Source organism: Petaurus breviceps, unplaced genomic scaffold, assembly GCF_028583685.1.
Source record: "Petaurus breviceps papuanus isolate PSGF00001 unplaced genomic scaffold, PetGlider_PUasm1.0 131, whole genome shotgun sequence".
NCBI classification, from domain to species: Eukaryota; Metazoa; Chordata; class Mammalia; order Diprotodontia; family Petauridae; genus Petaurus; species Petaurus breviceps.
Genome location: NW_027185674.1, coordinates 1,531,735 through 1,544,489, shown reverse-complemented (window position 1 = coordinate 1,544,489; position 12,755 = coordinate 1,531,735). Strand labels below are relative to the sequence as shown.

At 41.3% G+C, this 12,755-nt stretch overlaps 1 protein-coding gene across 4 annotated transcripts in view; it reads right to left on the bottom strand.

Annotated features, from left to right (window-relative positions):
* MYO5B (myosin VB) overlaps positions 1 to 12,755 on the bottom strand; it is a 565,409-nt gene that overhangs the window by 119,608 nt on the left and 433,046 nt on the right. For all 4 annotated transcript variants that reach the window (XM_069104353.1, XM_069104327.1, XM_069104336.1 and 1 more), the window contains 2 exons: positions 10,817 to 10,928; positions 3,431 to 3,642 (listed from right to left, as the gene is read on the bottom strand). In XM_069104353.1, coding sequence (XP_068960454.1) covers positions 3,431 to 3,642; positions 10,817 to 10,928 — 324 coding nt within the window. The remainder of the gene's footprint in view (positions 1 to 3,430; positions 3,643 to 10,816; positions 10,929 to 12,755) is intronic.

The following is a 12,755-nucleotide window of genomic DNA, read 5'->3' as shown; positions in this document are numbered from 1 at the left end:
TAGAAAGAATATAAGAAAAAGTAAATTCAAGGTAATTATGGGGAGGAGGACCGAGAAGAGGCATTAGCATTTGGAGGTCTCTGAGCTTTATATATTTCCTTCTCCCGCCTTCTCCTGCTCTGTCGCCTTTTCACAGCAGTTATCATGTAAGCGCTAAGGAAGCGTTTCATACTGGGCACTAGTGTTTTTAATGAAGGCATATGTGTTGTTCTCAAGTGAGACTGAGTTCCTCCAAGTCCGCCTCTGGAGTTCTAGGCTTTTACACCACCCATGGTGTCCAACTTTGTGGCAGGAATATAACGACGCTCCACAAATCCTCAGAACCCTAGACTAAGAATTTTCATTCTGGGAAGGATCTTGCAGATAAGGCCTGTGGGGACCAGAGAAGTAAAGTGATATCCCAAGGTCAGCTTGGGTCTCCCAACAACATCATACTGCCTACTTCATCAAGCGAATTTCTGTATTTCTATTGTGGGTGTCCTTAGGTATTCTTTAGATGTACGTAGTCTTCTCAACCCCAATAGAGTATCAGCTAGCCAATGGCAGCCGTCATATTTGTTGTTGAGTTTCAGTTGTGTCTAAATCATTGCGACCCTATTTGGGGTTTTCTGGTGTGGTTTGCCATTTCCATCTCCAGTTCATTTTACAGATGAGGAAATTGAGGCAAACAAGGTTAAGTGACTTGCCCGGGGTCAGCTAGTAAGTGTTTGAGGTCAGATTTGAACTCATAAAGATGAGTCTTCCTGACTCTAGGTCTGGCACTCTATGCACCATGATGCCACCTAGCTACCCAACCAAAGAAAGCATCATATTCAGGCAGTATGGAGCACTAGAAAGAATAACGGATTTGGAGTCAGCAGACATGGGTTCAAATCCCAGCTCTGAGCACTTTCTATCTGTGGGGCCACTGGCAAGTCTCTTGACCTCAGTTTCTCTGTTTGCAAAATGGGAACAAATCATACTTACATTATCTATTTGTCTTGCCCTCAAATACCACAGGAATGTGAGTTACCAATATTTCCTTTCATATTCCTCCTGCTCCTGTCTTCAAACTGCTCAGGACAATGCTATGCACATACAGGAGTTACCCAGTCTCCTTTGACTACTTGGCAAAGAATGTTGGTGGATTTCTAAGGGCTTACCCTAGAGAAGATGTCTTTTAGTTTCACAAATCAAAAAGGAAAGTGATGCAATGAGATGGTGGTACTATCCAGAGAGGATTTATCAACCACTTGACATAAAAAAACAACAACCCAAAATCAAATGTTAGCACGTGTGCCTTATTTTCAGTTTTGTAAAGGGCTTAAGGTTATACATGAGGGAAGCTAGGAATAATGCCCTGAAATCTACTTCAAATCAAACCCGAATATCAACAGAGGATCCCTTCTTGTTCTCTGCAGTCAAGGAGAGGGAGAGGAGAGGGAGAAAGAGATAGAGACGGGTGAAGGAGTGAGAAAGGGGAGGGGAGAGAGTGGGGAGAGGGAGAGAAGGAGAGAAGGAGAGAGAGACAGAGAGAAGGAGAGAAAGAGAGGAAGGGAGAGGGGGGAGAGAGAGGGGGACAGAGAGAGAGAGAGGGAGAGAGATGGGGGACGAGAGAGAAAGGGGGAGAGGAGAAAGTGGGGAGAGGGAGGGGGAAAAGAGAAATGGGGAGAGAGTAGGGAGAAGAAGGGAAGGAGAGAAGGGGAGAGAGGGAGAGAGAGGGAAAGAGAGGGAGAGAGAGGAAAAGAGAGGGGGAGGGGGAGAGAGAGACTACTTCTTATTGATTATTATTGCTTCTTGAAGTAAATCTATATTCAAAAGGTAATTGTTCTAGAATCAATGCTTTCAAAATGTTTACTTTGAGGAAAGACCTAAGAGAGAGAGCAAAGTATTCCATGCAGAGATCCCTTTCCCTCCACTCTCAGGTTGTTATTATTATTGTACTACAATGACCTAATGATACTAGTTAGAGAAATTGGTTTTTGTTAAGATGATCTATCTATATAATATAAAGAAGCCTGGGGTCAAGTACTGGCCCTGCTATTAGCCAGCTGTACAATACCATATAAGTCCTTTTAACCCTCTGGGCCTCAGTTTCTTCATCTGTAAAGAGAAGGGATTAGATCTGGTGACCTTCAAGGTCTCTTCTAACATTGTATGATTTGGCAAAGTTTGGAATATGCAATATATATGTACATATATAGGTGTGTGGGTATGTTTAATGCAAAATGATGAATGGGAGAGTGGTCAGTGACAAAAAGCTTAGGGCTACTTCTCTTTTCACATAATTTTTTTTGAGAGGGGGAAGTAAGGCAATTGGGGCTAAGTGATTGACCCAAGGTCACATGGCTAGGAAGTGTCAAGTGTCTGAGGTCGGATTTGAACTCAGGTACTCCTGACTCTAGGGTCAGTGCTCTATTCACTGCACCACCTACCTGCCCCACACATTAATTTTTAAAAAAATATATGACTTCATTAAGGAAAGAGGCTGATTATAATGTCACATTATGGAACACTTAAAAGTTTGACAAGAAAAGTATGTAAAAGGAATACTGTAATAAGCAGCAAGCCCAGAGAGGTAGACTGGAATTATCCCAGTGTCTTTTATCCTAGAGGTAAGATGGATCCCTTGGAGCTTTTGGGGAGGAATAGGGTCAGGCCATGGCAATTGTGTGAAGGATCGATTGGTCAGGGGAGACCACCAGAGTCTGAAGCCCAATTAGGGGGCTGTTGCAATAGTCCAGGTGAGAGGTAACGAAGGCATGAGCTAGGGCAGTGACCACCGAGTGAAGGGAAGGGATGCTTCTCTTAAATCTATGATCCTACACTCAGAGGAACAGTGATAATCAAACATCCCTGCTTGTAGAATTCTTGATAAATACAAAGGCCATATTTATATTTTCAATTGATTCTCATGTCATTCCTATGAGACGGGAAATATTAAGTATAAATATCTCCACTTTATAGCAGAAGAAACTAAGGCGATTTCACCTGCATCGTGACAGATCCCAGCCTTAATGTACTAGGGGCCTTCGGCTGCTAATTCTGCGCACTGGGTGGTCAGGGAAAATTCATGGGCAGAAATGGCACAAACCTATATTTGGGGTGCAGGGGTCATTCCAAGGGGAATAATTTAAGTTAAAGGGTGGAGTATCACGTGGACGCAAAGACAGTAACAGCGACCTATTTACCTGTTGAGAATAGGGATTTCTGTTGGAGAGAGGAGAAATAGAGAGCTGAGTAAGCAAAGTAGAGTCAGATTATGGAAGGCCTTGGAAGCTGGTTAAAAGAATTTGGATTTAGCATGAGCCACTGTAGGATCATTAACAAGAGAAAAGATCTGTGGTGAATCGGTTTGGCAGTGGTGTCCAGGATGTCCCGGAAGGAATTTTGTATGTGTGTGAGGGACGGAGAAGAGATGGAGATGGAGGTAGAAGGCAGCATTGCTTACCTGCGTGCAAGGTAGCCCCGTGTATGCCTCTGCAGGGTCAGGGTGGCCCCTTGCAATCTGCGGTATTTCACTTTCTGTAACCAGCCCCGCACGGTCTTTTGGATCATGATGGTGGCTGCCCGGACTTTGTCTGCCCGTAGTTTTTCCAGGTATGCTACCTGGCCTGCCCGAAAAAAGATTTTGGTGCGGCCAAACTGGAATGCATCAGGGTCCTTTGAAAAGCAGGGAGGAATGTGATAAATTAATTATCAGCAAGCAACATTCACAGGCCATGTAGAGCAGAGTTTCTTTTGTTTGTTTATTTTTAGTTTTCAACATTCACTTTTATAAGATTTTGAGCTCTAAATTTTTTTCCCCTTTCCCCTCCCCAGGAGAACATGCAATCTGATATAGGCTATACATGTATAATCACTATAAACATATTTCCATATTAGTCATGTTGTGAAAGAAGAATCAGAAGGGGAAAACCACGAGAAAGAAAAAACAAACCAAAAAAAAAAAGGGAGAGAGAAAATAGTATAGAATAGGGTCTGTGAAGACACCCAAGGGGTCTCTGGATAGATTTCAAGGGTCTATGAACTTTTAAAGATATTTTTTGATAACTGTATTTCAATATAATTGGTTTCCTTTGTAATCTTATCTATTTCCTTTTATACATCTGAGAAGAATTCCATAGGCTTCAGAAAGCTGAAGGGTCCAAGACATAAAAAAAAAATGTTAAGAACCTATAACATACAGGCTCTTATTTTCTTTTCTACTCAATACCTTTCTGAAATTTTGTTCTGCTTTTCTTTAATAAACTTGTTACTTCTTTATTTTTAACAATCATTTAAATATTTTTTGGAGTTTTACATTCTTTTCCTCTCTCTAGTACCTCCCTAACTCATTGAAAAGGCAAGCAATATGATATCAATTATACATATGAAATGATGTAAAAAATTTTCTTGTATTAATTTTGCTTCAAAACAGCAAGAAAAAGAAAGTGGAAAAAACTATATTTCATTCTGTACTCAGAGTTCATCAGTTCTCTCTCTGGAAGTGGAGAGCATTTTTTTGAGTCCTTTGGAATTGTCAGAGTAGCTAACTTTCTTTCACAGATGATCATCCTTACAATCACTATATAATAATGTTCTCCTGGTTCTGCTCACTTCACTTTGCATCAGTTCATATAAATATTCCCAGGTTTTTTCGGAAAGCAACCTGCTTGTAATTTCTTATAGCACAACAGTATTCTACCACAATCATATACCACAACTGGTTCACCCATTCCCCACTTACAGGCATCCTCTCAGTTTCCAATTCCTAGCCACCATAAAAAGAACTGCTATAGATATTTTTGTACATACAAGGTTATTTCCCCTTTTCTTTGATCTCTTTGGGATTCAGACCTAGCAGTCATCTGTCTGGGAAAAAAGGTATGCACAATTTAATCCTTTCTCAAATTTTAGAAATCCCTTATCTTTCTATACATATTCAAGCCTCTGCAGAGATATTCTGAAATGATGGATAATCTAGAAATAATTTTTATTTGGAATGAATTCTTTTGGTCACATGTCTACTTTCCTAATTACACTTTATTTAAGTTCATCCTAATTAATGGTGGAAGGGAGGCAGTCCAAAAGAATGTTCAGAGGCTAGGGAGGAGTAATTCTGTGATTAACCATTTGGCTGAGGATAATTCACAGATTGGATAACACACAGCTACTCAAGGCTTGATTATAAGCAAAAATTTCCCATGTTGGCTTTCCTAGTATGTAGGAGATGAGAAGAATTCAGGGGTCTAAGACAAAATGCACCCCATGCACAGAACTTTGGATACTGGGAAGAGGAAGAGGAAGGAGAAGAAGAAAGTGATGATGAAGAAGGAGGAGAAGAAGAAATTCACAGAATCATTTTAAGTTCTCATTCTCCACATCAAGTTTCAAATGTTTGAAGGAAACCTATCCATGGAAAAATAATTAGAGTTTTCGGCAGACTAAGGTGATGGAGTATAGTGGGAAAAGCCCTGTATGGAGTCAGAGATTTGGGTTCAAATCCTGCTACTAAGTATTTGTGTGACTTTGGGCTTGCATGGTCTCTCTAGGTCTCCGTTTCTTCTTCTGGAAAATGAAAAAGTTGAACTAGATGATCTCTAAAGTTCATTCAAGGTTGAAAATCTATAATCTCATGACCCTTAAATTTCTGCTGCCCATTTCTTTTAAAGTGGACCAATCCGTGCCTCTGGCCTCTGGCATCTTTTCTCATGCTTGATGTGAAGAGTGTATATTGTGTTGCGTGATTTTGGTCCCTTTGTTAACGCTCCACTAAGCATGTCTAATCAATGTGTCTAGAGATGATAATGCGGGCTCCATTGGGAAAAGAAATACGGACTTTCTTTATTTACTTATTCATTTATTATGGTTTTGCTTTTATTAATCTTTGTATGCAAGTGCCCAGTCCTGAGGTGGGCACATAGCAATACTCCCCCCCCAAATGAATATTTGGAGAGTAGCAGCTGCATAGGGTTTGGAGGGCAATGAAACAGAAGTTCTGGTTACCATTTGTTGTTCCCACCTGGGGAAGCTTCCTTCTCTGCATGAGAGTGTCGGCATTGCCCTCGGCCAGTCCTGGAAGTCAGGAGATGGTGGTGGCCAGAAAGGCTGCTCTAGCTGTGCAAGCCACTGACTGACTCTTTAACTCCTGGGCTCTTGGACTTGGAGGGGACCTGGAGGCTTGAGGAGACAGAGTTGTGGTCTTTATGCTAAAGGGAGGAAAATTTAAGAAGGGGCAGGGTTGCCTGGCGGCCTGGACCTGACTGGTTTGGCCATTACTGCAGCACAAAAGCCAGCATGTCTAATGCTCTATGTCCATGTCTAATGGCTGGGGTTGGTCTCTGCTTTAGTTCTGATTTTGAAAACCCTAAGAAGAGAATAGCTGGCAGAATGTAGTCTTCCATACATTGTGTGAGTCACTCACTGTTCTGAGACTCAATTCTCTGTTCAGCAAAATGATGGGGCGAGGGACGGCTAGGTGGCACAGTGAATAGAGCACCGGCCCTGGAGTCAGGAGGACCTGAGTTCAAATCTGGCCTCAGACACTCAACACAAAAACTAGCCATGTGGCCTTGGACAAGTCACTTAACTCCAATTGCCCTCCAAAAGGCAAAAAAAAAATGATGGAGCTAGACTAAATGACACAAGTAATGGCAGCAACCACAAAAATTATAAATAATAACAATGATACTAGCTAACATTTAAATACTGCATGCTACAGGCCAGGCATTGTGTTAAGCACTTTATAATCATCTCATTCAATCCTCCTCCTCATCATAATAGCTAACACTTATATAGTGCCTACTATGTGCGACACTGTGCTAAGTCCTTTTTTTATTCTCTTTGGAGGGCAATTGGGGTTAAGTGACTTTCCCAAAGTCACAAGGCTAGTAAATGTGTCAAGTGTCTGAGGCCGGATTTGAACTCAGGTCCTCCTGACTCCAGGGCCGGTGCTCTATTCACTGTGCCACCTAGCCGCCCCTCTCCTTATAAAACTTTTCAAACAAGGTTGTTAGAAAATTCCACCAGCAACAAGTGATCAATTCAGGCAACTCTAGGAAAACAGAGGGAACCTGGCTCTTATCCCAGGCATCTCCAAGCTTTCTAGTCATCTGCTTCTTATTCCTGCCCACTTGGCCTGAGGGAGAACTCAACACACATCCAGACACAAGAGTGAGCAAGGGAACGCGTACAATCTCTTTTAGGAAATTCGCTCCATTTAACTAGCTTGTCTCTACTGAGGAATGGGAACGGCTCCTTGATGCCAAAGGAGGTTGGGAGGGCACCTTTGTCTGTGTTATAGCTCTAGGAAAGAGCCCCATATTCACTAATGTTTGGTGATTTGAACCTGAATGGAAATGAAATTGAGAGAGCAGAGTAGGGAATCCTTCCATTTCAATCCATCAGGAATCTCAAGTCCGTAGGATTAGTCACGGTTTCCTAGGATTGAGAAGATCTCAGAAATAATCCACATTCTTCACTTGGTACTCTAAGTCTTCTGGACAGCCAGGTGGCCCAGTGGATAGAGCACTGGACTTGGAATGAGGAAGGTTCATCTTCGTAGTTCAAATCTGGCCTCAGACACTTACTAGCTGTGTGATCCTGGGCAAGTCACTTAACTCTTGTTTGCCTCAGTTTCCTCATTTGTAAAATGAGCTAGAGAAGGAAATGACAAACCACACCAGTGTCTCTGCAAGAAAACCCCAAATGGGATCAAGAAGAATCAGATACAACTGAAAACAACAAGGTGTTCTTCAATCTACCTCCAATTTACCTTCCTAACTCTATCTTCTACTGCTCCCAACACCAAATTTCTGTACAAGTCAAACTGGTGCCCTGACTAGTCCACGCAAATGCCACGAGCATTCCCATCACTTCCACAGTCTTCCTTGATGACTTTGTCCTATTGAGAGGCTTCTCTTCTACCTTACAGCCTTGGCTATTTGAGCCACCTATTTGGTGGCTCATGCTACTCTGTGACATGCTTCCCCTACAGTCATAGGATGTCAAGGCTGGGAAGGACGTTAACAATCATCCGGTTTATGCCAATAATTTTATATAAGAATAAACAGAGGCCCAGACGGGGGCATGATTATCCCAAAGTCACAGAGCTAAGTGCCTGAGCCTAGGTTAGAACTTATATCTTTCTTCTCCCAGGCTTGTGACTTACAAAAAGATAGGATACTCTTGTACCACTGTCCTATTATTTAATTTATAAGACATTTCTTGCTCTCCACACAATAAGTAGTTAATGAAGTGTTGGCTGATGGTGACCATACACAATAAGTATGTATCATCTTTCATCTTGTATATTTGGGACTATCTTTGAAAGAAAAGAGGTAAAAGCAGTTTCTATATGTTATATCTTGTTTCCATAGCAGAATATATAATATTCTTAGATTATAAATTCCTTGGGGGTTGGCTGTGTCTTATCATGGGATCACAAGATCAGAGCATACCTTTAGACCTGGAAGAGATCTTGGAAATCACTGAGTCCAAACCACCCCTCATTTGTAGATCAGGAAATAGAAACACAGAAAGGTTTAGTGATCTCCAAGGTCACACAGAAAGCAAGTTTCTTAGGTGAAATCTGAATCGACATTCTTTTCTTCAAGACCAGTGCCCTATCCATGCTGCGTCTCCTACAAATCTTCAGTTCTACAATGACATCTAGTACATGGAGGATGCTCAGTAAACATTTGTTGGGGAAATGAATGAATGAAAATTCAAGCTAGAAGGGAAGCAAAATACGTGGAGTAATAAATTCTAGCAGACTTTGGACATGTTCCAAGTACCATCTCCTTACTCTCCCCAGCCCCTTCCCCCAAAGCCCTTCCCTTAGGTGGACCTGGTTTATAAACAGTCATTGTTGTTACCCCTCAATTGGAAGGAACCAATAAATAAAGAGGCTCCTTCCAGCTCCTGGATTGCTTCATAATGCATATGGTCATTTACAGTCTGCCACTCAGCCAACTTATCATGTTTACTGCCACTTCTCTACTAATCATTTCATGGTGTAATGTGCTTAATGCTTAGGTTGGGATGAAGACAGGGAGCTGGCAGGTGCTGTCCCATTGTGATGGAGACCTCTGCTGAGGCAAGCAGCGGAGCTGGTCATGGAGGGATCAAGGAGAGAGGCAACGTGAAAGATGATGGAATTAAAATTCCGAAGTGAACTTTCTAAGGTCTAAGCGTCAGCCTCCTACGGAGAAAGAGTGAGCTATGGGATGCAATGGGTGCACAGTGACTTTTCTGTCTGAAATAATCGTTCTCATGTCGTGTCATGTTGTACTGATTCTAACTGCTTAATCTCAGACAACTTCATTCATTCATTCATACATTTGTAGCATACCCAGTCTGTAGGGGACAGTGACCAGGTACTCTAGGTGATTGAAAGTGTATTTAGAATAATCCTTAAGGAACTCATAATTTAGTGGCAGTGATAAGACAAATACACAGCAGTATATGAACCATTTAATTACAAACTAATATTACCATCTAAATACAAAATAAGTCCTATATGAGTGCAGAGGGGAACAAGAGAACACTTCTGGCTTGGGTGATTAGGGAAGGCTTCACGGAGGAATTAACATTTGAGCTCAGTTTTGAAGGATGGCTCACATATCTATAGGTAGAGGTGAAACTCTTCTAGGCAATATACAAATGATTAAGTACAATCAAGATATACATAGGTTAAATTAGAGATAATCTTTGAGGGAAGACACTAGCATTATGAGTATTGGAAAAGGCTTCTTATAGAATATGTTGGATTATAGCTGGGATCTGAAGAAAGTCAGGGAAGACAGAGAAGAGGGGGGAGAGAAAATTATCAGGATCTCTTATGCCTCCCAGATCTACACAGCCAGCCCTAATCTCTTTCCCGAGCTTCTGTCTCACATCAACAGCTATCTTCTCAACACCTCCATCTGGACATCCTATAAGAATATCCACCTCAACTCATCTCAAATGGCACCAATTCTCTTTTCCTTTAACTCAGCCCTTCATTTTTTCTGCTGAGGCCACTGTAATCCTTCTAGTCTATTCAGGTTCATAACCTTGAAGACACCTTCAACTCTTTCCCCACTTTCTCTTTGCAATCATTTCCCAAGTTGTGTTGACTCTCTATGCCCACAGAGCCAAAACCAAGTTCATCACTTCTTGCTCAGGTTATTGAAATAGCCTCCTAGGTGGACCCCTGGCTTCCAGTACCCCCTTCTCCAATTTGTCCTTCACACAGCTGCCCAAATAATCTTCCTAAAGCACAGTCCTGACCATGTCATTTCCTCATCTGTGGGGTTTCAGTACCTCTCCAATACCTTTAGAATAAAATACACACCCGTCAAAGCTGGCCTGAAAGGCTCTTCATAATGTGCTTCCAGCTTACTTCTCCATACTTATTTCACATCAAATCCCTAGACATACTCTGTGTTCCAGTCAAACTGATGCATTTTCTTTTCTAGAACTTAACACTCCTTCTCCTGCTTCTGTACCTTTTGCACAGGTTGATCCCCATGCCTAGAATATACTTTTTCCTCACTTATTTCTTCAATCCATCACTTCATTCAAGTTAATGTGCCACCTTCAATAGGAAGTCTTTTCTCATCTCCCTCATTGTTAGCATTATCTCCCTTCCAAATATTATCTATATGCTTTCTTATTTACATGGCTATATGCTTACTTATTTACATGGTATCCTCCCAATGACAGCCCTACACCCTACCCACATCCTACCCCTTATAAGCTCCTTGAAAACTGAAATGATTTTTATGTAACTTGTTTTGTTTTGTATCATCAAGTACAATGCTTTGCATAGTAGACCCTTAATAAATGCTTAAGCACGTCTTCCTAAGCTCACCTTAATGAGGTTCTCCAGGACATTCTTACAGATGGCTTTTTTGTCAGTGTTGGCAAGCTCCCTCTTTTTAATGAGCACTCTGTATCTGTTGAAGAAGTCATGATAGGTCCACCTAGAGAGAAAGCAAAATCAGCATCAGTCAGGGAGTCTGTGAGAAGTTTGAATGGCTGCTGGGAACCTTTAAATAGCTCATATTTCTATAGCACTTCAAGGTTCACAAAGGTTAGTGTTGTTTTGTTTTTGTTTTGGCCTCACAAAAACCCTGTGAGGTAGGTAATACAAGCATTATCATTCCCATTTGGTAGATGAGAAAATTGAAGCTCTTAGAAGTCAAATGAACTTGTCCAAGGACATATGTGTCAAAGTCAAAATTCAAACCCAAGACTTCTCATTCTAAAATCAGTGTTCTTTTCATTAGACTACAATGAACCTAAAGACCTTGAAGGAGTATTTTAAAACAATGCTCACCAACTGCTTCCTAGGAGTTCTTAGCCAGAAATTTGACCCATTACTTTGGGACTGTGCATGACTTGAACGTCTCTTAATCTTCTTCTTGTGGAACCCACAATGACATCCTTGACATTCTTCTCTCTAAATATGACTTCTAGGACCACCCTCACAATTATACATAATTAGACCATGACTTGGTGACTGACTCTCCACTTGAACTCCTTAATCAGCTTCCTCCTCAAATGGGGCAACTTTTCCTGCTGATACTGCTGGTTCTTCAGATCCATAAATTATGATTCTCCTCTGCTGTACTTGGCTGGTCACCAGATACCAGAGGTTTCCACTGCCAGCTCCATGACCTGCAGGTAAAGCCCTTATATCCTGGGTTTTTCTCCACATGAAGGCTGTGGATGAACTAGGACACTGCTCCTTGAGTGACAGCATTTTTATTTCTTAGTATGCTAAAGAGTCAAATAATACAACCTTTCTCCCACACACGAACACTCCCACACCTGCCCATACTGGTTTTTAAAGGATGAAAGAAAATCTAAGAGCAGGAAAGCTACAGAACAGTAGACGAGGGATCCCTGAAAGTTTTCTGTTTTAGGAGTTGATTATTAACTGAACAGAGAAGAAGCGATGTGAACGGAACGGAAGGTTTTCGGCTCTCCTTACTTATTTTTTTTGACACTTATTTCCTGGTTCTCCTCCTGCTCTTTTTCAGTCTCCATGGCTGGCTCATAATCTGTCTCATGCCCTAACTGTAGGTAGTCTCAGTGGTTCTGTCATCAGTCTTCCCTGTTGGTATTCTCTGTTGGTAATTTTAACTCTCATGGCTTTAACTATTATTTATTTATTTTGCTTTTTGGAGGGATGTTGGGGTTAAGTGACTTGCCAAAGGTCACACTGCTAGTTTTTTTTTTTATCGTTTCCTCAGATTTATTTTTTAATGCTTTATTAACTTCTGATTTACATCATTCACTTCCGCCAGATTTTGAGTTACAAATTTTCTCCCTGTTTTTCCCCTACCCACCGCCCCAAAATAGCAGTCCCACAGGATATCCCCTCCTCCAATCTGATCTCTCCCATATTTTCTCCCATACCCCTTTCGACTTTCGGGTGGATCTCTATGCCCCAGTGCCTGTATATCTTATTTCCCAATTACATGTAACATGGTATTAATAACAGTATATATATATATATACATACACACACACACATATATATATATATTTGAATATTTGACTTTAAAACTTTCAATTCCAGATTAATTCCCTTCCTTCCTTGTCACCCACCCTTACTGGGAAGTTCAGTATAGGTTGTACATGTGCGGCTAATGCAAAACAATAACATAGTAGATACATTGTAAAAGAATGACTATATTTCCCTCCCTCCTATCCCACCTCCCACTTGTTCTATTCTCTACTTTGATCTCGTCCCTTTTCAAAAGTGGGTGCTTCCAACTTCCCTCCCCCCAAGCCTGCCCTCT